This window comes from Callorhinchus milii, unplaced genomic scaffold (genome assembly GCF_018977255.1).
Source record: "Callorhinchus milii isolate IMCB2004 unplaced genomic scaffold, IMCB_Cmil_1.0 Scaffold9, whole genome shotgun sequence".
Classification (NCBI taxonomy): Eukaryota; Metazoa; Chordata; class Chondrichthyes; order Chimaeriformes; family Callorhinchidae; genus Callorhinchus; species Callorhinchus milii.
The window spans coordinates 16,204,857-16,232,736 of NW_024704750.1; the positions used below are offsets into that span (position 1 = coordinate 16,204,857).

At 43.4% G+C, this 27,880-nt stretch overlaps 1 protein-coding gene across 5 annotated transcripts in view; it reads left to right on the forward strand.

The window, feature by feature from the left end:
- The window catches only part of smoc1 (SPARC related modular calcium binding 1), a 90,647-nt gene that overhangs the window by 11,783 nt on the left and 50,984 nt on the right, over nt 1-27,880 (forward strand). For 3 of the 5 annotated variants that reach the window (XM_042338178.1, XM_042338177.1, XM_042338181.1), the window contains 7 exons: nt 629-800; nt 2,881-2,996; nt 6,616-6,715; nt 8,757-8,804; nt 16,462-16,551; nt 16,857-16,937; nt 23,438-23,627. In XM_042338178.1, coding sequence (XP_042194112.1) covers nt 629-800; nt 2,881-2,996; nt 6,616-6,715; nt 8,757-8,804; nt 16,462-16,551; nt 16,857-16,937; nt 23,438-23,627 — 797 coding nt within the window. The remainder of the gene's footprint in view (nt 1-628; nt 801-2,880; nt 2,997-6,615; nt 6,716-8,756; nt 8,805-16,461; nt 16,552-16,856; nt 16,938-23,437; nt 23,628-27,880) is intronic. The other 2 variants (XM_042338179.1, XM_042338180.1) reach the window with 2 other exon arrangements.

Sequence of the window (27,880 nt, forward strand, 5' to 3'; positions counted from 1 at the left end):
ATGAAACTCCCTCAAGGAGCATATCTCTGTTTGCTCCAGATCTACACTGGCTGTGCAGTGGCAGATGCTGCAGCTAATAATAATTCTTGCATTTAATATAGTGCCTTTCACATTGTTGAGATGTCTCAAAGCACTTCACAGGATATACTATAAAGTGTGTATTTTGTGAGCGAAACGCAGCAGCCAGTTGCGTACAGCAATGTCCCACAAACAGCTGTGGAGTGAGTGACCAATTTTATTTGGACAATTGTTGACCAGGACACCAGGAGAGAGAAACTCCCTTCTCTTTTTAAATAGCGTTATGAGTTCTTTAACATCCACCTGAAGAGGCAGATGGTACCTCAGTTAACGTCCCATCTGAAGAGCTATTCACAACTTTAAAAAATTGCCAATGTGTTCCATCACCACCGTTAACAATAATCAAAACTATTGATTCTTGCATTTGATACAGCACCTTTCAAGTCAGACTTAAAGCAATTTGAGATGTCCACCTGATGTGAAAGACGCTATGTATAGTGTATGGTATTGTAAACATTGCCTTTGTCTTGTGAAACCATGAATATGCTCATTCTGTATGAAAGGTCTCATTGTTTGAGCTCTTTGATATGTATAGAATTTTTATCATCAGTTTCTAATAGGAGATCGTGACCGAGACCTGGAGTGCAATGTGCATTGCTCTAACTCCCAGGTGAAGCCACTGTGCGTGTCTGACGGCAGAACGTACGAATCAAGATGCGATTATCTGAGAGCCAAGTGCAGGGATTCAACACTGGAGATCACACACCGCGGCAGATGTAAAGGTAACGCACATTACTGACCTACAAACGCAGTTACTACACCTCACTGCAAAAATCCTGCGAAGCCCTTTGAGACATTTCAACGGCGCAATAAGGCACTTTATGAAATGCAAGGATTATATATTATTATGCAGGGGAACCCAATCCCATTATAACACCCTTCAATACAGTGCTAGTCGGTTAGTTGTGCATCATGTACAATATAGCGCCTAATTGCGTTAAGACTGCTCAAAATACTTCACAGGATTTACTATAAAGTATTTTTTGATTGTGTGTTTTGTGGACGTAACACAGCAGCCAGTTTTCACACAGCAATGTACCTCAAACAGTCAAGGCATGAATGTATAATTTTATTTGAGGGATTGTTGGCCAGGACACTGGGAGAGGGAAACTCCCTTCTCTTTTCGAATAGTGCCATTTATAATATAAAATATAATATAAAATAGTATCTTTAACATCTATCTGAACAGGCAGACTGTACCTCGGTTTAACGTCTCGTCCTGGGTGGGACTTGAACCCACAACCTTTTGACTCAGAGGTGAGAGTGCTACACCTGAGCCAGGCTAACTCACAGTCACAGCACTCAGTGACAGCAGTTAGGGAAAAGTGTTTGAAGCAAGCCAACGGCATTGCGAGGCTTTGTTGTTTCATCTGCTGTTCATCCAAGTGTTACACTCATCACCATCCACTTGCACATTCACTTATCCCTTTCAATCATATGTGTGTTCACATAGCCTAAACCTCATGGCAATGGATGACAAAAATAATACAGATTTATGGCATTATAAAATGTGTTCCCCTGAGGTTAGAAACATTCAGCAAAACAGCTTTAGCAGGAAAATCAAATGTTACAAGTTACAGTATTCATCATTAATCTTGTTTTCATTTGTTGGTGGTAATAATAATATTAATAATCCTTGCATTTGATATAGCGCCTTACCATGTCTTCGATACATCTGAAAGTGCTTCACAGAATATACTGTAAAGTGAATTGACTGTATATTTCGTGGGCAAAACGCACACAGCAGTGTCCCACAAACAGTCGTAGATTGTGGTATTCTTTTACTTGCCTTTTTTTCACCTCTGCGCTTTCCGTAAGTTTACCCCTGGTCAGACACACTTGAGCTGAAGGTGAATCAATGAGAGGCAGGTCAGCCCAAAAGAATGAAATAACTTTCCATTTAATTTTCTTCCTGTCTGTGTCAAAGTTCCCCAGGCCTGGTATTACAGGTGTTAGAAGCAAAATACTAAAGGGCCCCTGCTCTGCCTTAGCTATGAACCATATCCTCAAAAGAACATTTCCTATTGTAATATTTTCCATGTCAGCCGCTGTGGCCTTCATTTTGCTTTCATTATAGAATTATAGAGTCTTACAGCAGAGAGGGAGGTCATTCGGCCCATCGTGCCTGTGCCAGCTCTTTGAAAGAGCTAAACAATTAGTCCCACTCCCCCGTCCTTACCCCATAGCTCTGCACATTTTTCCTTTTCAAATATCTATACAATTCCCTTTTGAAAGCTACTATCGAATCTGCGTCCATCACCCTTTCAGGCAGTGCATTCCAAATCCTCAGCACTGCATTGGAGGGCCATCTTAGACTGACTTGCGAATGAAAGCAATAAAGTTTGTTATCGAATTCGTGGCTGTTTGTAGGCCATTACTGTGGCAAATTAACTGCCGCATTTGCCCCCAAAACGTACAATCACTTTTATAGTAAAAATGTGAAGCACTTTAATGTCTATACCATGTCTATGTCTATAACACTATACCAAATGATTATGAGACATCAAATCAGTTTCCAGCCTGCTTGTTCACTTGGACTTTAGTCAAAATGAGAGAAGGGAGTCCTGAGCAACAATCGTCTCCTGTTAAATTGGTCACTCTCCCCCAGTCTGTTTTGGGGGCACTGCTATTTACAAATTGGCGAATTCACCTACAAGTACACAGTCACTACACTTTAACCATAATTACTGTAAAGCACTTGACATGACGAGATGATGTATCAAATACTTGGATTATCGTTTTGGTTTTAAGTGACACAAAGACTAAACTGCTGCAATTTCACTGTTTTTTTTTCTCTTTCAGACGCGGGCCCAACAAAGTGTCGGACAGAAAGGGCGCAGCAAGCACAGGAGCAAGCGAAAAAACCACAGGACCCTGTGTTCATCCCTGAATGTAATGAAGATGGTTCATTTTCTCAGGTAATGAACAGGCATAAGAGTACACAGTCACTACGCTTCGCAGTAAAATCCTGTGAGACCTGTTGACAACATAAGGCATTATACCAAATGCAAGGATGATTATTTCCACTGAAAGTGATTGGTCAACCTAGACTCGCTTGCCTCTTCTCACTAACCCTGCTCTCGACATGCATTGCTTCTGAGTGGCGTTTAACAAAAAAAAAACTAACAGCATTGGGTTTTGTCTTTCTCTTCCTCAAATTCCACATGCTAACTTCAGGGAGATGAGAGGTTCAGCCCCTCCTAACATCAGTGAATCAAATACAGTATCAGACTTTTGTAGGTGTGGCATTAGAGTGACAAAATGCGGCACCACAACACATCAGGGTAGATTAATCACTGGAACAGTTGCCAGGAACGGTGGTTGAGATCAGGACGTTAGAATCATTTTTTAAAAAAATACAGCTGGATGGTAAGGTGGGCATTCAAATAGGATGAGATCAAATAGGCCCAAGGGCCTCCTTCATCCAAACCGATCTTGTGATCAGCTGCTGTGAAATTAACGGGATACAGAAACTACAAAGAATTTAGCCAATTTGCAAAAAAATACAATACTATAGGAAGGCTGCTTGTGTGGAGTATAAACACTGGCACAGACCGGTTGGGCTGAATGGCCTGCTCCTGAATTGTACAATTGTATGCATCACTGACATTACTTTCTTTTGACAGGTTTTCTTTTTCATGTGTCTCCTTTTCCTGCTCATTTTCTCCCCCACCCCAGCTCCTCCGAGAGCTGACAAGAGCTTGCATGTATTGTGGTTGTCAGACTAAAATTTGCGTTACCAACCCCGGGGACTCAAAATCCACAACCGCTGGGCAGGGAGTTGCCCACCTCAACACTCAATGATGGCTGATGGGGGTCATACTGATGGCCAGACCAAGAAGTGCTGAGAGTGCACTACTCTCTCAATCCTGTACCGCTTAAAGTAGTTTGTCTTTGGGAATCAACTTTGCTTGGGGAGGTGGATAGGAGGGAGAAGAGACACGCTCAGTATGCAGCAACTTAAATATATGTCTTCTAATCTAATAATGTCTAAAACATGACCGCATCACAGTCCAAAGAGCCATAATTTACACTGCCGTGCAGGACTGCAGAATCCTTTGCCAGCGGAATGTTTTGCCAACAGAATATTTCATTGAACAGGATAAAAAATGTTATAGATTAATGCTATTGCCAAGGAGAGATGGTTGACTCTGTCTTGGCACAGCCTCTGATGCTGCTACAAGTTTAGCAATCTGACAGGTTATTTTGCTTTAGCGAGGGCATATCCTTAACGATGTATACATTTCGTTTCTTGTTCTTTTTTCCTTTTTAAAACGTCGGGCTGTCTTATTGCATGGGGGCCTCAGCATCGAATGAATCATCTTGCACTCGGGGGAAGAGCTATGTGGCCCTTGTTGATGTTGGCGGATGCTCAGCTCTCCGCGAGGCAAGTTCAGGCCTCCTGCTGTGTGACCTCTCGCACCAATCTAACAATGTGCAGTGATTCAGTCTGCTGTCAACGTGGGGCAGCAGGATGGAGTCAGTTTAGACCAGGCATCGTGGGAGTCCACTCTGGGTGGAAACCATTGAGACCGAGACACACAGGCGCCTTGTTAGGCATTGCTCAGGCACTCCGGGTGCAAGCTGTTTTCACATGGGAAATAAATGGCACTGAATTGCACGCTAACTTTTCAGCGGTCAGCAAAAGGCCATTCCCACAAGGGGATTCCATCAACTGTGTCCATCCTGGTGCACGCTTCTTCCCAAAGGGAGCCAGCTACTCCGAATCCCATTCCCCTGATGGTCTCTCATGCCCTTTACGAATAGTATTTTTTTCCATAAGTATTTATGCAGTTTGTATTTAAATGCTGCCATGAACAATTCAAATTCATCCCAATTTGTGACCGAAGCCCTGTCTGATACTGTGTGATATCATGAATAGTACTGATCGAAACACTGCACTATTTAAAGGTCCTGTTGTAATGCTCCCTGCTGTGTCCCTGTAGAGGAAGGAACACTGAGGATGAAATGAGTGGGTCTGTCTCCAGGTATCCAAGGCAATCGCTCTCCAACACTGCAAACCATCGCCTCAGTGGGTAGGGTGGCCCAAGCTGCACATGTATAATTTTGTGCAGTGACCAATTTTTAACACCGACTGATAGGGACTTACAATAGAAATGCATCATAAGAGTATTGCCCACATTTCTCTATTGACTTTAATCCATCTGTTTCAGCTTGAGAATCAATGGGAGCTATGGGGGGGGGGAGTGAGGGTGCTTTGTCTAGAGACGTACCTTGAGGCTGTTTTGGGGGTGGGGGGGTAGAAGGCCACTGTGTTGTCTGAGAGTTAGGACTATAGGATTAAAAACATTTGGTGATTCAAAGCTGTGATTTATTCGGCTATTACAGATTAACCAAGGTTTGCTGTACACAGGAAAAGAGGCAGAACTCTAGGTCGTTGACCCTTTCTCAACATTAAAACATTCTAATTATGGCCCCGGGAGTGTATGGTCAGATTTTAGGCATGGTCAAAAAAAGATTTTCTTTTCCCGGAGGGTTTTGAAATTGCAGTGAGAGAGTGGAGCGTAGCGAAAAGATTTATAGAGAGAAAAAACAAAGGGCTTAAGGCCTGGCCACTGACAGTGGGACAGAGAAGGTGAGGAATGAACAGTAGGCTGAACACAGTGGCATAATGGGTTTGAATCTGACGTGAGTGTGGCTGGGCTGGGTTAGCAAGGAACTAGGAGTTTGGATTCGATAGTGTCAGCATGGTACAGTGCTCAGAGGTGTAGATGCATTGTGTAAATAAACTCAAGAGTTACTGCACCATCTGTTATTTGAAAGTTGATGTAACCCGGATCTGCTCTGTAAGGCACAGAGCTTTTCTTTCCTCAGGGAATAATCCTTCGGACCACAGCTTGGCTCCTGCCAATCTACTTTGCAGCTTACCTCTCCCCTCTCAGTTTATAGAGTGGGATCAGTTACAGACTGGCTGGTACAATCACTAAATATTGTGATTCTCTCTCTGGGTCTTATTACGGACTGACCTGTACAATCAGTATACAGTGTAATTTTCTCTCTTTCTCTGTAGGTCATTATAATAATGATCCTTGCATTTGATATAGCACCTTATCACGATTTCTAGATGTCTCAAAGCGCTTCACAGAGTATGCTATAATGTGAATTGATTGTATATTTTGTGGGTGAAACACAGCAGCCAATTGTGCACAGCACTGTCCCACAAACAGTCGGGAATTTTAGTGACCAATGTGATTTTTTTGGAAGGAAGGAATTATTACCCCCGGAAAAATGATCCGCTAATCGACTAACAATCGGGTTCCTACTTACTGCTAGGTAAACAGAGGCGTGTGGAGTAAGGAAACTTGCCCAGTGTTTCGCCCTGCCGGGAATCGAACCCAGGTCTTTTGCTTGCGAGGCGAGTGCTCTAACCCCTGAGCTACAGGACTCTTTACAGACTGGCTGGTGCAATCGGTAAACAGTGTAATTCTCTCTAACTCTCTGGGTCATTATTACAGACTTGATTGGTACAATCACTAAACAATGTGAATTTCTCTCCCTCTCTTTCTGGGTCACCAGGTGCAGTGCCATACGTTCACTGGATACTGCTGGTGTGTGACTCCTGATGGGAAACCCGTGAGTGGATCTTCTGTTAAAAACCAAAGACCCGTCTGTTCAGGTACAGCACCTCATACTGAAGTCTTTCTCCAAGGCTGCTCTCTTTTATTTAAGATTGTGAACCTGTCTGTGCGTTACTCTTTAGGCCAAAAGCATTGTAATACGTGACCCCAGATGTTAGCTATTCCTAGTCAGTCACAGTGTAAACATTCCCCATCTTTGATTTTTCATGTGCTCAGTTTTTTTAACTTTTTCATATCGTTTTAGACCACAGCATCTTATTAAACAGTTAGGCTCTATCAGCACAGCCAGATGATGATGTTCAATGGTGATGTTTGTAACTTACACAGCAACACCAGGTTACAAGAGCCTGTGAGTTACCCCTTTGCTGTATGTAGTTCTGAAACCGACACAGAAAGCGGAAAGTACAAAGCATCAGAACAGGTTTCTCCTCTTGGAACCCCGTCGTCCGGAGAAGGCGTTCACCTACAAAATACATGGTCACTACACTTCATGGTAAAATCCTGTGAAGTGCTTTGAGATGTCAAACAGATTTCGAGTCAAGAGACAAAGAAAGCGGATCTTTATCATGATGGATGGTCTCCAGATCGGATGGTGAGACAGTCTGTCCCTCACCTCCCTCTACCCCCAAGTCAGTAACTGGATGGAGATCCAAGCGCAATGCAAACTGTTGCCCGTCTCTTGGCAGCTACCTCAAGACTTGCGTTAGCAAATAACAGATGGTCTTGTTCTTACCCTTCCAGGCTGGGGGAGGGACAGGGAGTGAAAGGCATGCCATCCCCTTCTCTCTGCCTGGAAGCACAAGAACAACATCTGTTGTTTGAAAGTTGATGTAACCTGGCTTTGCTCCATAAGCAACATTGCCTTTGGAAGGTCACAGGATCAAAGGGTCGGTTTGGATGAAGAAGACCGTTCGGCCCATCTGATCTCACCCCTCCAGAACAATTATTCTACGCCTCCCCATCACTGCATTGAGCTGCTTTTTAAATGAATCCAGTGTCCTGGCCTCTACTCGCCTTTTTTGGCAACCTGTTCCAGTTGATTACACTCTGCGTAAAGTAAAAAAAAATTCCTGGTGTCTGTCCTGAAATTGCCCTGTAGAATTTTAAACCCGTGTCCTCTTGTTCTACTTCCTTGATGCATCCTAAAGTATTGATCTGGGTTTATTTTTTCAATCCTATTTACAATCTTGTACACCTCTGAGTCATCTTCTCTCAAGACTGAAGAACCTTCGCTTGTCTAACCGTTGTTGAATTCTCCAAGGAACAGCCTCCCTGAATACAGCAACCCATCTCCTCCCAGTACCTTCTATTAGTCCCTCTCAGGACAGACAGCAGGTGAAGCATTCCTGAAGAGGGTGATGAGAGAACACTGTGGGGGGATGGGACGGGAGATGAGAGAGATAGAGAGAGGGAGGAGCATATTAGAGGAAAAGAAAATAAGCAAGCAGCCTGAAACATCTGACAACCTTGGTTTATGGGTATTGCTGTGTCTAAATTGGCTGCCATATTCGCTTACAAAGTACACAATCACTATACTTTACAGTAAACTCCTGTGAAGTGCTTTGAGATGTCCTCCTGATACCAAATGCAACGCTTCTTAATTATTATTTGTATGTTTGATATAGCATCCTTTATGTCAGCACATCTCAAAGTACTTCACAGGATTTATTGTACATTGAAGTGACTGTGGCTTTGCAGACAAACCTGTAATGAATTACAGTGATAACTTGCCAGGGAGGTGCATTATTGAAAACACTTATACGCAAATGGTGCAAAGTGCAATCTTTAACAAGTCGCTCTACACATTAGGGGCCATCCATATTTGGACTCTTTTCTCAATGATACGAAGTACAGAAATTCTCCTTGGATCGTTCCCAATTGGCTCAGCAAAGTAATCTGTGAATAAAATCCAATTGTTTTTGTATATGTACATTGAATTCAAAGATCAGACATTCAGTATAATTTCCCACCGACCCTCAGAGTAATTTCTGTGCAATGTGAAAAGGGTGACCTGCAAATGGATGGTCCCTAAGTCTTTTGCAGTCGACGCTGTGTTAAAATAATCTCTTTATTTTGAAGGTTCGGCCACTGATAAGCCCTCAGGGCAAGGCAGTTCAGGCAGAAAAGGTGAGTTCAGTTCCACACCTGAGTACAGACCTTTGTGGTCTCTATACTGCATGCTAATGAATGCCCGGGTTATGGTCAGACTAGTGTGTGTTTCTTTTGGGGCGGAGGGAAGCGGTAGAATTGGTCTTGTTGTGACCTTTGAATCAGAATTAGGTTCTCCCTTTCCTCTTTTACACAAAAGAAAATTGAGCGGTCGCATATTGTATCGATTTGTAGCTGCATTGTCAGTGGACTGTGTTGCATGCCTCTTTACCATCTAGTCTGAGAAGCCCTCTGATAGCTGCATTGTTGCTGTAAGGAGATGAATGAAGCTGGAGCAGTTGGTTTGTTTATGTTCTGGCTTCTGATTTTCCCTTCTCTCATGGACAATGTGGAGTCCTGTGGAGTATTGGATAGATCACTTGCCTTGCAAGTGAGAGGACCTGGGTTTGATTTCTAGGCAGCATGAAATGTTAGGCAAGTTTCCTTACTCCACACACCTCTATTTATCTAGCACTAAGTAGGAACCCATTTTTAGTTGATTGGTGGATTGCTTTTCCAGTGGTAATAATCCCTTCAAAACAAAAATAATTTGGTCTCTCAATCCATGACTGTTTGTGGGAGACCGCTGTGCACAATTGGCTGCTGCATTTTGCCCACAAAATATGCAGTCAATTCACTTTACAGTGTATTCTGTGAAGAGCTTGGGGACATCTTGGAGATGTGAAAAGGTGCTACATCAAATGCAAGGATTATTATCATTGGATTTGCGTTTGAAATATCTTTTGAAGCACAGGGATTTTTGCGGTGCTGTGGACGTTATTACAAATGCAACCAGACAGTAAAATGATCCTGTGCTGTGTTTGCGAAAGCTTTAGTGATAGATTAATGTGTGACGTTACCATTTAATGATCTACTGACTGGAGATTTTATTTAATGGGACTTTTGCCTTTGCCGTAAGATCAGTTGGTTGGCTGGGGGTTCAGCAATTGTCCTCACTCCCCCATGAGTTAGAAAGGGAAAATCAGTCAAGATTTCCACTCCGGACCCTTCTCCAGTGACTGCCTGCCAGGTGACAAAAAAATATGCCTCTCCGCCCCCACCCCCACAGAAAAACCTTATTATGAGCCATCAGTTAGAAGGTCCACTGTGGTTAGGTCCAGATGCTTAAAGCGGGACAAAGTGGAACCCCAATAAGAGCCTTTCTGTGAGTCTCTGATTTGTGACTCGTGCTTAGTATTGCACAGCTTCCTGCTGCAGGAATATCGCTTTCAGTGGCAGAGTGAGCATCGATTTTACAGAGAAACAAGTCACATTCAGGCTCTTAGGAAACCACTGAGATTACATTGTTGGCGATGCAGGGTGTTCATTTTGTTTTGTACATGGACTAAATTCAACACCATTACTCTACAGCCAAGATTTACACAGGTAACCCGAATGCTATGAGCTGACTGAGCAGTTGACACTGTGATTGCTGGCCACTAGGTCAGCTACTTTAACTCTGCTGTGGTGTCCAGTCACCGGACCCCAATATCTGCTGACCAGAGATGTCGTTGAGATGATTGACCTGGTAACTCAAGGTGTGACTCCCAAGTCAGCGGCTTCAATTCCCTACCACACTTCTGTGCGCAATTGACCGCTGTGATTCACACACAGAATACGCAGTCAATTCACAATACAGTGTATTCTGTGAAGCGTTTTGAGATGTCTCAGCCTCTCATTGCTTGATATTTTTGCTGCTTGGTTGTGATTTCCTGCTCCCTGGCAGATCTCTCTGATATACTGTGGAGGGATCAAAGAGCAAAGGGTTCACATTGGGACGGGACCCCTGGAAAAGCATTTCCTGTGGCTGAACTGTTACTGTTTGGGTGGATAAATCTCCATCATGCCCCCTTAATGCAGCACTTCAATCAAAAGACAAGGAGAACCAAGTACCATAAAATCGTTTCCAACAACACTAAATCAACCTAACACAGTCAACCTAAATAGACCTTCAGATAGAAAAGCCTGTATCATGTAATTGGTCTAAATTACTGTTTAACAAGTCTGCAGTGTCCAATGCTGGCCATAGGGCTTTGCAGCAGTCAGTGAGCTCATTGTGACCCCAGCTGTTTTCTCCTCTCTTCTCTTAATTGTGTTTTTCTTTCATTCCCCTGGAGGCTTTTTGCTCATTGAGCTTCTTATTGCACCTGGAAATAGGACACCCTCTGGGCCTCCCCAGAAGTTCCTCTATCTCTCTCCCCCACACTCTCTCTCCTCTCTCTCCCTTCTCTCTGTCTCTACTCTTCCCCCACCTCTCATTCTCTTTTTCTCTCCCCCCCCCCCACCCCCTCCACTTCACCAATAGGCAACAGTAAACTTTGTTTCGCCCACAAAATATTGTCAGTCCACTTTAGTGTATATTCTGTGAAATGTTTTGAGACATCTCAACGACGTGATGAGGCGCTATATCAAATGCAAGGACTATTCTTGTTATTTCTGTAGGTGAGAGGCACGACCTCAGCTTTCCCTTCCTGACCGGTCTCCCAGTTGCCACCTCACAAGCTAACACCACAATGACACCCACCTCCCCCCTTTTAACTGACCCAAATGAGTCTTGATTCTGAGGCTTTCAACTCGACAACCTTGTGTCTGGGAACCAAGTGCTGGAGCACAGGAGATTTGAGCCATCGTATAAGGCTGAACTTACTCTATTCGGCTTGTATTGTTACTCGGCCTTGGAGGGGCAGACCAGTCACTGGGCCAGAGATTCAACAACAACAATTTGCACTTATATAGCGCCCTCCACTCAGGGTAGCATCTCAGAGCGTTTCCTCCCATTAACCTGCAAACCAAAGCCCCAATGGGTAAGGTGGTTCTTGCTGGACAAGCAGAGTGCTGTGTGCCAATGATAAGTTACACTGTTATATCCGGTTAAACTCCAGCAGTGCCTTAATGCATACTGTGGAGTCCCCAAGCCTTTTTTTGCTCACCTGTGTCTAAAGAAACTCATTTTATATGTTTAAAAAAAACAAGCTCTGTGCGCACAAGGTACTTTTATCCCGGAAACAAGAGGACCAGATTTGATTCCCGAGTGGGCCGAAATCTTAGGCAAGTTTCCTTATTTCACACGCCTCTGTTTACCTAGCAGCATGTAGAAACCTAGTTGTTTGGTGGATCGCTTTCCAGGGGAATAATGCCTCCCCACCAAAAAATGTAGTCACGCAATCCACAACTGTTTGTGGGACAGTGCAATTGGCTGCCGCGTTTCACCCATAAAATACACGGTCATTCATACTCTGTGAAGCATTTTAAAGTGCTACGTCGAATGCAAGGATTATTATTTATTATATATCTGCAGAAAAGTCATTTTAACAAACGATGCTGCAGTACTAAATCTTACTGTGTTGCAATTCCAGCCGTAGACTTAAACAGGCAGGTTAAGATGGTCTGTTTGAGCAGTATTACATGGAGTGCAGAAGCAATCCAGAGAGAGAGAGAGAGGGAGCCCTTTGTTCTGCCTTCAGAATAAGCGCATTGTACACTCCAAACAATTAACTCTTCTATTGACTGCCGTCTTTTTTAAAGCGACTGTGGTCCCTTCTCTCTTGTGTGCTTTTCAAAACACCAACACGCGGAGCTCTGAAAAGTCAGCGGTAATAGGGGTGAAGATCAACATTGTTTGCGTTTTAACATATTTCTCCTCAAACAGTGAATTTGTCAATCAGATCTGAAAGGCAGAATGGGGGCTTTGAATTCTGAACGTGGGGAGCTGGAGGGACTCCCAGCTGCCTGTGTGTGTGCTTGGGCAGCCTGGGGGTAGGAGGCAACGAGGCACAATCGCATTGCCTGTATTTGACACTTTATTTTTTAACCCCCACCCCCTCTTTTTTTTCTGTGGTGGAGAGCGGAAGCTAAGATCTTTGACACAGACAGTGTCTGCTTTATCTGCCTGCACCTGCAGAGAGAGAGAGAAGAGAGGCAATTCCCCCCACCCCCCCTTTCCCATCTCTCTTTCTCTCTCCCTCTTTCCCTCAACCTTATTAATTGTGCCCTCAAGCTCTACTGCTCTGGGTAAGGTACCGTAGATAGAGAACATATAAATATGTACACAGTAAGTGAGGTTTGGCACTAGGAAGCCTATATATTTTTTTACTGTACAAACCCTATTAGAATAACACTTGGTGCCAAAGTAGCTTGAAGGCCTTTCACTGAGTTGTCAGGACTCATTAGGACCACAAACTGAACCCAGGTTTAGACGGCCGTTGTTTCTGATTGTTTTGAAGCGGTTCATTTACTGAACAAAAGAGGGGGTGTGATTCATGGGCCGGGCTCTGTCCTGTTAGTACCCCTCGTGCCCACGATTCCCTTTGGAACACACAACACAAAATAACCCACAAGATACACTGTCTGTTCAGGTGGATGTTAAAGATCCTGTGGCACTATTTGAGAAGGGAGTTTCTCCTGGTGTCCTGGCTAACAATCCCCCAAACTCCGTGAATGTTTGTGGGACATTGCTGTTGGTAACTGGCTGCCGCATTGTTCCCACAAAATACAGTCACTCCACTTTACAGTGTATCCTGTGAAGTGCTTTGAGACATTTCAATGATGTGATAACACTCTATATCAAATGCAACGATTGTTATTAATCGTGTTATTAGGAAGGCAGTGAGGTGGGTTGTTGGAGGAGAAAAGGAGCGATAGTTGGCTGTTTGAAGGGAAGGGTGGGGAGAGATTAGGCAGTGTTGATTACAGATAAGCGTTTGATGAGGATTACCATTGACAAGCGCGAGAATCAGGAAGAGGATTAAATCACTATCGCTTGACAAAAGGTATGAAGTGGTGTGGGGAATCAATTAAAGGCCTGAGTGCTATTAGTGTGCACTTAAAAGTAAATTGTCCAGAAAAAAATTTCACTTTATGCATTTTGATTGGTGGAAGCCAAATTGTTTCGCCCACAAAACACAGTCAATCCACTTTAAAGCATATCCTGTGAAGCGCTTTGAGATGTCTCGATGACATAATAAGGCGCTATATCAAATGCAAGGATTATTATTGTTATTATTAAATTGTAATCTGTGATGATGCACACTCTCTTGCATCTAGTCAACGCAAACAGAGAAGATAAAGTAGTCCCGGGATAAGTGGAATCCCTTTTATTGTATTTTTTCCCTCTATTTTAAATAAAAAGGAGGGAAAAATACATTTGTACAATTGGCACTGGCTGTTTCTGAGCCCAAGACGCAGCTGGAATTAACAACGCACAACATCTACTCCGCTAGTAGCTGCCTGACGAGAGGTTATCTTTTAAACGTTTTTCCCCAAACATGATAATCCACGTCTCTCGGGAGCTATAAATATGAGAGAGAGAGACACACACACTGCACACACAGCAAGAGTGCATTGCTCAATAATAGTTGTCTGCTGAAGAACACCAATTGAATATCTCAATGGTACCTACCCTGAGCACAGTCACTGTCCGGGAGGGTGGCCATGTGGGTTCCCAAGTTGGTCCTTAGAGAAGAGAGAGAGCTGAAGAACTGGGGTGGGGGGGCAGGGAACAATACTAACATCAGTGAATGAGAACAGATGGGGTTCAGGATGGTTCACCCATCTCCCTTCTCCCAAAGAGTGTCAGTGACAGCTATGGGTCGAACCTAACGCCTAGGTTGCGCACCGGTTCGGTGAGTCTGAGGGATAGGCCGGGGGGGTTGAGGAGGTCCAACCCGCAGGGCAGAAGATGTTGACGGGAGCCAAGGAATATGGCTTCCACCTTGTCAACGTTTAGTTGTAAACATGCAGTCAATTCCACTTGACAATATATTCTGTGAAGCGCTTTGAGACGTCTCAGCGACATAATTAGCCACTATATCAAATGCAAGGATTATTATTATTATCGTTGCCACCATTCTTTCGTATGTGGTTCCCAGAGTGGAGCTCAATTATGCCTTTGCCTAAGATCCACACAAGCCCTCTCTGGAAAAGGTCACTGGATAACAATGAGCAGGAAGGAACCTTGGCTGATTTTTCCTCGTTCCCCGATCCTTGATCCCCCCCTCATTCCCTAGCTGAGGGGTTACAGCGATCAATGCAGACCCAGCTGAGATCATTTCATTTAGCAGAGAACAATCGACCTTCTATTGATGCAACGGCCTCACAGACTGAGGTGCTGGGTTGTGCTTTCATAGTCCACGAGCGATACTTTATGTGGAAGAAGAGGCACATTTGGGTTCACTTTTAGTGAACTGGCGGCCTGTTTATTTTGCGTGTGGTGAATGTAGTTTTTATAAAATAAGCTCAACCGGTTTACTGTGAAGGGCTGACTGTGAGCAGGGTACGGGACTTACAGCCGTGTTTCTCCCTTTACAGCTGCTGGAGTGTGACTTGTGTTATTAACCCATTCAGTGCCAATGTTTCTCTTAGCAGCTTGCAAAAAAAATCAGAATATCTTACAGCACATACCATCTGGACATGCGAGGCATTGCAAGAAGCAGGGTTAAGTGTTCCAGAGTAAACTAAAGCAGTAGAATCTCTCTTGTTTATATTGACCAGAGTTTAAACAAAAACTTTCTCCCTTTTTGCCTCTTACTTTGGAGCTTGCAACATTAATGGGTAAAACATTTACTGCATATTAGACAGATTTTGTTTTAAGTACTCGATTTGTTTCGGATAGTTTGTTTTAAGTTGTCCGTCCTCTCTCTCTCTCTCTCTCTCTCTGAACAGTGTTTCTGATCTTTACTTTCGCTTGCTTGTTTGCCTAGCTGATAGAGGCTCGTAATGTAAATCATTACTTCAGTGTTCAGATTGCTGTGTTGCTAGTGGCTGCCCGCATGCATAGAAGTTGATTTGTTCCTAATGTAGTTTCTTAAGGATCTGAAATGGTTAGTGTCTATGCTCTGTCACTTCATAGCCGTAAGAATTTTGGTTATTGCTTTTAGTGGCCGAGCAAGGAGTCAAGATTAACAAGGGAACTGAGGACTCTTTAGTTTTAAAATCACTGGTTGCAGTTGTGTTTTTGTTTTTTTAAAAAAAAGGCAAGGGTCATTCTTATATACAGCTTTCTGACCTGTAACACCGGTTCAATAGGTCCTGTGGAATCAATATGTCATACATTTTTGGGATTATTGCATGCAGTTTACTGACAATCCCAATGTTAAAATGTAATGGAAAGATCACTTTTTTTTAAGCACATGATGGGCCCTATTATCTACACGTCAAAGGGAATTGCCTAGGGTTTGAAGCACTTTGAGATATCTCAACGATGTGATAAGGCACTATCTCAAATGCAAGTATTAATATTATAGTTGAGGCTATGATAAAATCCCGAAATATTTTGGGAGTGGAGGCCCCCAGTAATGTCTGAATTTTTTTGTTAGTTTTGACTCCTAATTACACCGATTATAGGAAGGTGTTATCCCGAATGATCCTGATCTTTATCTTGTAAAAAGCATGCTCTGTGCTTTACCTTCCATATCTCCAACCGTGAGAGGACAGGAGGCTGCCATGTGCAAGGCACGTCTCTCTCTGAGGTGAATATCTTTCGTGGCTTTCAGTGTGCTATCTGCTTCTTGCTCTCTCTCTCTCTCTCTCTGCTACTTTCATACCTGTTGTGTTTGTCTTTCAAAGTGGCCGGGCCATGTGCAAATCCCATCATTCAATAGTGCTGGAGAGTAGATAGTATTTACCTCAATAATGGTAGTTTCTTTTCAATTCTTTCTAACTCTAAATTCAGAAGACGTGTCCAAGCCCACACCGACTGCAGAGACCCAGCCAGTGTTCGATGGAGACGGTGAGTCTTTGCTGAAACCCCACAGTTTTATATTGGGGGGGAATTAAATTAATTAAATGAATCCACTGGATTTCTTTACGACTGATGCGCTATATTGACTTTGTGATCAGGAGGGGAGGGAAAGGGGATTAAATAAAAAAGACACCCACAGATAAGATGAAAATGAAATGCAACAAAATCAATTGAATCTATTTGTTACAGGGAGTGTTGTTGTTGTTGAACGGGTGTAGACTTGGCACATAGGAGTCCATCGGACCAGAAATCTATTGGTATATACTTTTACTTTTTAAAATTCTTTTTTTCAGAAATCACAGCACCAACCTTGTGGATAAAGCAGCTGGTTAGTAAAGACTCCAAACAGAATGGCTCCAGCATGAGGATACTAGGTAAAAGACACTCTTCTCAAAGTGTATGGTGACACACCCCCTGCAGCAGTAACCATGGTTCCTATTCCAGGAGTGGAATTCTACCTGACACCAGGAGTCATTGGTCTGATGATGTGCATATACATGTGCTCTACCATTCACCCGAGAAGGTTAAGCTTCACTTTGTGTTCCCAGCGTGGGCACGGTCAAATAAATCTTTATCAGCGATCACCATCTGTATTGGCTAAGGGGTACTGCTAATAAGAGTGAGGGTATACCTGTTTCTCACCGGACATGGTAAATTGAGAGGAAATATACCCAGCGATTTTGGCCTCATCTCAAAACTTCTGAAGACATACCTCTTCGACCAAGCTTTCGATCATATCTCACCCCTTGATGTGACTTTGAACTCACAGTCCAAGCACCATTTGAAAAGAGAAGGGAGTTTCTCCCAGTGTCCTGACCAACAGTCCCACAGATAAAATTGGACATTCACCTCCTGGCTATTCGCAGGACATTCCTATGTGCCAATTGGCTGCTGAGTTCGCCTACAAAATAAATGATCACGACACATTACAGTAAATCCTATGAAATGCTTTGAGATGTCTTCTCAATGTGAAAGGCACTATATCAAATTCATGGGTTATTATTATTGCTTTTCGCAAATGCAACCATCAGCAAATAGATCAGGGTGACAGAGCAGCAGTCGACACTTTTAATGTATTTGTGAAGCAATTAAGAGTTACGGGATGGAAAATGTGAGTTGATGCTAACACTGGATGATGGAGTACCAAGTTATTAAAACCCAAGTGCTCCTCATCAGTGTTCCAGCTGGGATTTTAAAAGGTCGAGTCCCAGGATTCAATGTTGAGAAAGTTCATGGCTTGCAAACTTGAAGAAAAATGGGATTTTTTGTTTTGTGCGTTAGTTGGGCGGGGAGGGCGAGAAGAGAGAGTGAGAAATGTGAAAAGAGAACAGCAATCTGGATACTTTTCCAGAGCAGAATCGATCCTTCCCTCTCCTAACGTCCTCCCTCATTATCTCTTGTATATGTTCAAAGAGGTAAATATGAGCCTTTACTGTTTAAGGAGAGACTGAACACTGTGGATGTGTGAGAAAGTGGCTCCTGGAGGGACTAGGCAGTATTTTACTCCTGGTTCAGAGGGATGACTTTTCTCTTAATTCTCAGCTATTATGTTGAAACTATTTGTTGAAGCTTTTTTTTGCGGGGTTTGGTTTGGTTTTGTCTCATTTCCAACACTTTCTTAGCCTCAAACGTCACCCGAGTGCCTAAGAATCAGTGGATCAACGTACATTTTTCGTTTTGAGTTGGTGGGTGGGGAGAAACGTTTCGACAACTCTGAGGAGGGAGAGGTTGAAAAAGAACAAGTATGATGCTGTCTTTCTCCTCTCTCTCTCCTCCCTGATACTCTCTTCTTCCCCACCCACCCCCGCAACCCCTCCACAGTCATTTCCTTCACAAGGCAACCACTACCTGCTTAAATTCTCAGACCCCAAAGTGCACTGTGAAGACAGTGACTCCATTTCTGAAAGAACGCTGCTGGTGATAAAACACCCTTCACAGAGTTTGGCAAAACTTTGAGTTGCAAATTACATTTCTACTGGAGGCCATTTTATGGGGCTCTTTAAAAAGTACGGTTATAAAAGAAAACTAATTGGCGCATAAGTGCTGGGTCGATAACCCGGCTGTGAACTGCTATAAAAATGATTTAGGCTGCCCTGATCTCAGCACTCGCGACACTGGAAGGAATTTTTGTAGGACTGTTGAGTACTTTCTTGCTAATTAATTCAAAACAAACACCAGACAGTTGGCCAAGGAATAGAATGTGCGCTTGGAGAGAGATCAGCCTTTCTGGTCAGATTTTCCTCATGCAACTAAATCGCACTGCTTCGGATTACACTGAAGGATATTAGCCACATTCAGTCTGGAGGATTTGTCAATGGGAATGAAGTCCCCTTCTTAATCCTACGTCAAAGGTTACTTTTATCACAGTTGCGACTTGACAGACAGCTGTCAGTCGGTGCGCTGTGTTATGACACTAGATCCAAATCGCACTCTGCGGATTAAGGAGCAGGAGTTGATGTTTTGAGCGAAAGAATAAAGCATCTTCTGTTGGGATAGAAACCCCCCCACCCCATGCTCAGGTCCTGAATGGCTTTGGAAGCCTTTTGAAATGGCTCGGAGAGGCCTTTCATTTCCAGGGAATGCATGGTAACAAATGCCGGACACACCGATCACAAAGACTCAGTCTCGAGAGAAGATGTCTCAGAGGAGAGCTTATATGAGGCGCATTTAGAAATGGATCGAAAAAGTAAACCCAGAAACAACGCTTTACAGTGCACTGAGATGGCAGAACGAGAGGAAGCTGGTTTAGAGTTGCAAAGGGCCATTTCAGGCAGTTTTTCTTTAACCAGGGGGTAATTTACAACTGGAACAGTTGCCAGGAAGAGTAATTGTGGTCAGAACAAACTCCCAGTGTCCTTGTCAACGTTCCTCTCATTGGTTCCAATTCACCAAAACAGATTAAATTTGGTCATTCTATCTCTTTGCCACTTGTTGGCATTCTTGGTGCATTTTTAGACGGCCGCCGTGTAGTTAAACAGCAGTCACTACACTTCAAGGTAACTCATCATGTGAAGCAATTTGGGAAAATGTTGATAATGATAAACCATTACATCGAATGCAGCGATGAGTTCCTACAGCGGTGTCAAGAGGCTAAGAGCTATCAGTAAGGAATGGGTTAATGCTAGCCGAGTGGTTGGATGTGAAATGCAATGCGTTCTGACTGTAGATCTGAGGAGAGTCTCAGTGATGACGTAGATCACCGTTCAAGGTGAGATAAATCTCTGGAATCTCTTCATGAACAATGATGCCTCTGTCACTTGTCAGCGAAACACTGATCCAATATGTATATGTAAAAGATATATATGTTGGGTTTGGTTTTCCATGAATATTATTAGTAAATGTCATTGTTAAAAAGGGAAAGCTTGTCAGACAGCAATATCAGTGGCAAGCTATGTGGTTTTAGCCTGGTTAGATCTAGCAGTACCCCAATGCACACTCTGGGGTCCCCAAACCTCGGCTCTTGCCAACCTGCGCCTAATACTTTCCGGAATTAGGAAAACAGGAAGTGTCCCTCCAGGGAGGGAGTGTGCTTCCATTCCAACAATCTATCTCTGGAAGTTCCACGTGTAGATGTATAGAATTCTCAGCTTGGTTTGGATATTCTTAAGCATGGTGATGGGTCTCCACATGTGTCAGAAACCCAGCTGACCAAAAGAATTAATAGGTTAACAGGAGCTGAGTGTGAGGATTCCCTGCCCCCAGTGACCAGTCTGCCCTCCCAAGTCCTGCCAATGAGCCAGCCTGGTTGTGCTGTTATCTGCAGTACTAGAGTAAAAGCACAAAAGTACTGCGGACCCACTTGGCTCAGGAACTGGACTATCGAGCCGCCACAGAGGGTTGGAGGATTGGCCCAATTCTGACATTCTGTTGCCGAGCATTTCACCTTTGAGCCAGTTCAGCTTCAAGGAGTCGCCACCTCCTCCACCGCTAGGAGGATAGTCACTAGTAGGTTAATTGACATCTGACAAGTGTGGGCTTGATCCCTCACAAGGTGGATGGCAGCTCAGTGCAAAACACGTGAGAGAATTTCCATGTGTAGGTGTCCATCCTGCTGACCTTAAAGACAGGCGCTGTAATGCATACAAATTCTGGGCGTCTATGACAACCTCTTACTTTATACATGGGGGGGAGGAAAAAAACAGAGTAGGTATTTGGTCACTCAATCCACGACTGTGTGGGACACTGCTGTGCACCGTCAGAACAGGGAGGGGCAGGTACGGTTAGGGTTAGGAAGAAATTGTGAAATGCAATGTCAGAATCATGTTGTATTTCTTTGACACAAATCGAAACTGTAGCTGCATTCCTCAGTCAGTTAAAGTGCAGGGCAATCCCGACATACGAAACATGGATGGAATCGTGCCATACAGAACAGTTACCTTCTATAAATACCAGTTAAAATTTATGGCCAGCATTACAGCACTTTATTACTCATGATGTGCTTTTAGCTTGCAATTTTTTTATGGGGGGGAAAAAAAACACACGAAGGGGTGGACCGATTTTTTGCACAGATAAGAGCCATTAACTACAAACACCACTGAAACATTTACAGTGGCAATAACTTACGGCAAATCTTATCATATGCGGCGTTTTGGAGAGATTATTTACAATGTTTCTATTTTATCATTTCCTGCAAAAACATAATGTAAAAATAAAATTGCAATAATATTTCAAGCAGAAATCTTCGAGACAACTGTATGGGCCTCTATCCTCTGTTCCTCTCTTTTTACAATAATCAGTAGCATGTAGCAACCGCGGCAGCCGATTGTGCACAGCAGCGTCCCGCAAACTATCGTGGAGCAAGTGACCAAATTATTATTTAATTTTTTAATGGAATTATTACCCCCCCCCAGAAAGCAATCCGCCAATCGACTAACAACTGGGTTTCTGCTTACTGCTGGGTAAAGAGAGGCGTGTGGAGTAAGGAAACTTGCCTAATGTCCTCTCGCTTGCGAGGCGAGTGCCGCTACAGGACACTTCAGTACTCTATGGGACTCTTAATAATAACAATAATAAGGTTAAAAACAATCATTGCATTTGATACAATGTCTTTCATGTTGAGAGGATGTCTCAAAGCAATTCACAGGGTTTTACTGCAAAGTGTAGTGACTGTATTTGTAGGGAAACGCGTGTTTCCCCGAACGACCACAAAGTGAGTGACCAATTTTATTTAGTGGATTGTTGGCCAGGATACAGGAAGAAACTCCATTTTCAAATAGTGCCATGGGATCTTTAACATCCACCAGCATTGGAAGATGGGACCTCGGTTTAACATTTCATTCAAAGGACGCATGCTCTCCCTGGAGTGTCAGCCTGGACAATGAGCTCAAAATCCCAACGTGGGGCTTGAACCCATAACCTTCAGACTCAGACATGAGACGCTGACAACTGAGCCAGACTGGCTTCTTCTGCTTCAAACATTCCTTCCTTTCCTCCCCAATTGTCTTCTTTCTCTCTCTTTGATTCCTTTACTAGCAATTGGATAATCAGTTGAGGTATCTTACATGCCTAATCTTGGTTTTTCTGACAGGCCCAAAGCACAATAATAACAAGAGGGCACCATTTTTCCACTTGACCTCCTGTTACATTACCACCTATTACATAAACACATCTGGTGCAGTAACAAGTCACATTGAACTCTGGATATAATTAAACAAGAAAAATACTAATGATCTTTAATTTGCTCTTTTATCTCCTTCCCTGGCTTCTTCTGCTTCAAACATTCCTCCTTGCTCCCCAATTGTCTCTTCTTTCTCTCTCTTGGATTCCTTTAATAGCGCTAATACCTTTCTGCGACCTGGAGTGAACACGAGGGATGATGGAAGGAAGCTTTATCCCTCTCTCACTGTATTTAACTATTAAGACCCCACAATACTCATACATTGCATCACCCTCTGCCCCTTTGGAACTCGATCGCACAGTTCCTTCGCCTCGCCCCCTCCAAGGCCCGTCTCAAGACCTTCCTCTTCAACCGAGTCTTTGGTCACCCTCCTACCCCCACCCTCCCTGCCCTCCACTCCTCCTGATCCCAACCTCCAGCTCAGGTACACATCCTTGAGCGTTCAGCATTTTGGGATGACCTCCTGACGTGAAAGGCGCTATGCAAATGTAAGTTGTTGTTGTTGTCCTGTTCCTCAGATGTTTGAAGCGCTCCAAACCCCTCCTCTGTGCACGCTTTCCCTTAATAACACCATTCTCTCCTGGTCAGACTCAAATGAAGACTGCTACAAGTAGTGTAATTCCCAAAGGAAGGTGCAATAAATCAGGACTGGCCAAATGTAGCTTTTCAAGCATGAGATCAGTTGAATTGAGATCAGCTAAAGTTGGAAGCGACTGGAGACTATAAACATGGGACCTCATTGCTAGTCAGTATTCTGAGCAATATGTTTGGAATGCTCTGAGACAAATCTCTTTAAACTGCCCGTTCCCAATTTGTGCTGGAATTCTAAGGGGGAGCGAGGGAGGGATGGGAGGGAGTGGGGTGCAGGGAGAGAAGAAAGGCTACTGTTTTCTAAAAATGTGTTGAGACTGACATCAGTTTGAGCTAATGCCTCAGTACAGTTGGAAAGAGCGAGCTCATGTTTCTGTCACTCAGTGGTAAGGTTGGATGGGCAAATGCATTACAGCAGCCTCCTGGACCATGCCAATGTGTAAAAAGTTTTGAACAATGGTCTCATTTTCTTTGAGCTCCAAAGCACCAACCGTGTACGCCAGAGAAAAATGCTGTAACCTTTTTTGGAAGAAATAAAAAAAATTAGTCTGACATGAAAACTATTTGGCTCGACGAACGAAAATAAAGGGAGTTGGCCTGGCAGCTCCCCCGAAGGCGACTTTCAAAAGTCAATTTATGGACGTTTTTCATTCTTCCTCTCGATAGAGAAACCCTCCTGTGATCAGGAGCGTCAGACGGCTCTGGAGGAGACGCGGCAGTATCCCCGAGACGGCATCTTCATCCCAGACTGTGCAGAGGCCGGACTCTACAAGCCCGTGCAGTGCCACCAGTCCACTGGCTACTGCTGGTGTGTCTTAGTGGATATTGGACGCCCCATTCCTGGGACCTCGACTCGGTGAGTAGCCAGCGCTTGAGAATATAATAATAATCTTTGCGTTTGGTGTAGTGTCTTATCATTTCGTTGAGACGCCTCAAAGCGCTTCACAACAGCAGCAGCAACAAGTTACATTTGTACAGCGCCTTTCACGTCAGGAGGACGTTCACAGAATGTTACTGTAAGGTGAATCGACTGTATATTTTTGTGGGTGAGAAGAGAGTGACGGAGGGAGGGAGAGAGAGGGAGGGAGAGAGAGATGGCGGGAACGCTCGCACAGCCAAAATAAAGAAATGCGAAGGGGAATGTGAAGCTATTTTGACTGACTCATAAAGTTTGAGCTGGGGCTGGAATAAAACCCCATTAGATTGGTCAAGGTTGCTGGAATCCCCTTGGAGCCTGTAATATTTTTGATGTTTGGTTCCCTTTTTCAGGGGCCAAAGTGTTTTGGATTGCAGTCATTTTTTTAAAAATAGAACCTTTGACCTAATTAAAGTGTAAATTACAGCCTGAAGCTCAACGCCAGTAAAAGGTTAGAATTTCCCAAATTACTTTCTTTTTAAAAGGATTATCAAAATTCAATCGACACCACGTTACTATGGCGGTAGAATAGAGTGTGTGTGTGTGTGTGCGTGTGGGGGTGGGGTGGGGAGGGTGCCTTTAATCCTAGGATTTTTTCATTCTTAATTTTTGCTTATTGCTTGTTGTAAATTTAAAAACACTCACTACCAAGTGTGCTACATAACGGCCAATGAAGATAGTAACCCCTCTCTAGATCGTCTGATTTGGCACCAGCTGCCGCCAAATTGCCAACAGTGGATTTGCTAACCGAAATGAAACTCTGTAGCCGACACACTAACTGATATCGCTTCACATTAATGCACTGCAGGTTATTAGCTAGTAAACTTGCAACAACTTAAAATTAATCCTTTAAGTGTGGATGCCACCACATAGCAATGTCTCGCAACGTTCCAGCTATTGGTTTCAGTCAAAGAAGTACATGCACCTCCCCCTCCTCTTATCAATGTCTCGCTAACACAGTATATAGTTCAGCACATAACATGTCAAGCGACTGCCAGGATGGTGGAAGGCGAACTCAGTGGAACTTGGTCTTCTTTCGCCTTGCAAATTCTTATGTTCTTATGACACTCTTCACCCTTATTAGTACTTATTAGACACCAGAAGGTCTCAGGTTTGATTCCACCAAATGAGCTGGGTTAGCCAATCCCACCTAGATTAACAATAGAGTCTACAATTGACCGCAGTGTCTCTTGGATAGAGAAGGGAGAGAAGAAATTCAACCAGGGTTTCCCTACTCCCGATAATAATACTACTAATAATAATCCTTGCAATTTGGTATAGCACCTTGTCACGTCTTCAAGACGTCTCAAAGCGCTTCACAGAATATACTGTAAAGTGAATTGAATGTATATTTTGTGGGCGAAATGCACAGCAGTCATGGATTGAGTGACCTATTTATTTATTTTTGAAGAGATTATTACCCCTGGGAAAGCGATCCACCAATCGACTAACAACTGGGTTCCTACTTACTGCTAAGTAAACCTATGACTGTTTAGTGAGCCCCTGCTAGACAGCTGCTATATGTAGACATTGGGTATAAATGGAATTGGGTCCATCAGTCATTTTTATCTCACCGCAACACACCCAAAGTCTGATAGCCTGCAGACACTCGCTGCAGATTCACACATCAAGAATAGTCACTTGGAGATGAGCGAATGCCCAGGGAACTGTATTCCAGAATGAATCAGCACCTTTAGGAAAAGAAGGGAGGGAAAGTCAGTTATGCACTGACCACAGTGCGGTTTCAACCCACAAAAACAGTGAGATGTGGATTATTATTATTATATTATTATTATTCTGTCCTACATTCAGTCCCTTGCTACCCCCGCCCCCCACACCACCTGAGCGGGGGGGCATTACCGAGGCTGGATGAACGACAAATCTGAGAATTCGTTGCAGTCCCTCAAATAGGGTGCTGAGGAAGGATACTGATCTCCCACTCCATCTCAGGTCAACCCTAACATTTCATATCCCGTTATGAAAGCTACCATTGGGTTGGAAATGGGGGCGGTGGGGAGAGAAGTGGAAGAAATAATATTCCTTCCAGGTTAGAGAATGGTTCAAAATTTTCTCTTGTTGAGGCTAACATGAAAACATCTAATAACTGCTTAATAGGTGCAATGGTGGAAGCAGAATAGAAGAATGAGAGATTTAAACATAAAAGTATTGACCGGGTCAGAAATATATGTATATTTTTGGAAGCTTTTAATATGGGGAAAGAGACAAAGTGGGTTTGTAAGATAGTTCCTGAGGACAGGGACTGGTGAAGTTAAATAATAACCCTTGCACTTGATACAACGCCTTCTAATAGCGACGTCTCAAAGCGCTTCATGGGATTTTACTGTGATTGTGCATTTTAGGCGAAAAGGAGTGAAGAGCAAGCAATAGATCAGATAATACTCCGAATGTTTTCCTCAGCACAGACGTTCCACAATAACCGCACGCTTTAATAGCTCACACATGCACAGTCACAACACAGTATTTTTAATTCTACTGAGTTTTGCTGTAAATGTTCTGAATCATGTTATTTTACAGGAGCTTAATGTTTATGGTTTTGACTCATTGCTAGTTTTACAGTTCGGATTAGTTTTAGCAATTTAGCAACAGTTCTCTATTTGAGCGTGTGTGTGTATAACACAGAGTGCTCAACTTAACACGTCTGTTGTATGGTACACTGTGGGTTCGCTATGAAAAGATCGCATCCTCCAACAGCCCACAGTGGTTTTGTGGTTCGGTTGAAAGGGGGGAAAAAAAAGTGAATGTACTCAAATGTATTGTGGTATATCGTCATGGCTACTCAGGACAGTTCTGAATCACAATCCACCGGCCTATAACCTTACCCACTGCTAACAAAGCTTCGTATTGACATTGCATGCAGTGTTGAGCAACTTCATTCTTCAGTCATATCTTCTCATGGTGGCTTGAGTGGCTGGAGAATGGATGAGAACAAGTTTAGTTCACAAAAGTCTATTATGAAAGAGGCATAAAATGAGGAAGGGCTGGGTGTCACACTGGATCACAGCACTGTCCCTTTCACCTTCAGGATTTGGCTTTCAACTTGCCCCAGAAAGTCTCCACTCTCTTCTATAGTAATATAATCCTTGCATTTGATGTAGCACTTTTCATATCTCCTAGACGTCTCAAAGTTGCTTCACAGAATGTACTGTAAAGTGAATTGACTATGTTTTGTGGGCGAATCGCGGCGGCCAATTGTGCCAATTGACTAACAACCAGATTCCTATTTACTGCTAGATACATAGAGGAGCAAGGAAACTTGCTAAACGTTTTGCCCCACCTGGGAATCGAACCCGGATACTTCTCCAAGGACGGTATACTAGAGATTATTGGGGCAAAGGAGAGCGAAGAAATATTCTCCTGAGATTAAATATACCCATTTGGGATTACAGGGCCTGTAAAATATTTTGCCCACAAAATATAGAGATTGTGAAGCTCTTTGAGACTTCTCGAAGATATGATAAGGCGCCATAACAAATGCAAGGATAATTTTATTTATTATTATAAAATGAACTGCTTGATCAATGTTAGCAAAATTTGCATTTCACAATTACGATAGGATTTCTCGTAATAAGTGAAACGCAGAATGAAAAGTTTGGCGGCATTGATGGTCCAGCTGGACAGAAAAACACAAACAAATCCCCATTTTCTGGCAGGGATATCCTTTGCTCCTCGTTCTTCCTCCCCCAACTACCCCGAAAAAGAGATTTAAAACCAAAGCGTAAATAAGCTGGAGACCATCAAGTCTTAGAAGCAAAAGGATGTAGGAGGTCTGAAATGGCACACAAGATGTTGTGCATTTTTAGACAAATGCTAGTTGGCTCCAAGTAAAACCCTAAAATATTTAGTGCCAGGCTTGTGTGATTTAGCTTATTGCGATCTTGATTAGCCTTGTGCCAGTGAAGACTCTGTGTGTGGTTTCTTTTTCATGAATTGGCTCATGTCCTTCTTGTGGGATGCTGAATGGCTTTGTACAGTAAGAGCTCAGACAGTGCAAGATTTTAAAAAACACACACTGCCTAGGTTCAATATTTGGATAGAAAATTTGTTAAGTCGCACATTGTGTCACTCATTTCTCAGGCAACCCATGAAACCTTAGGCAAGATTCCGTACTCCACACGCCTCTGTTTACCTCGCAGTAAGTCGGGACCCCGGGTGTTAGTTAATTGGCCGATCGC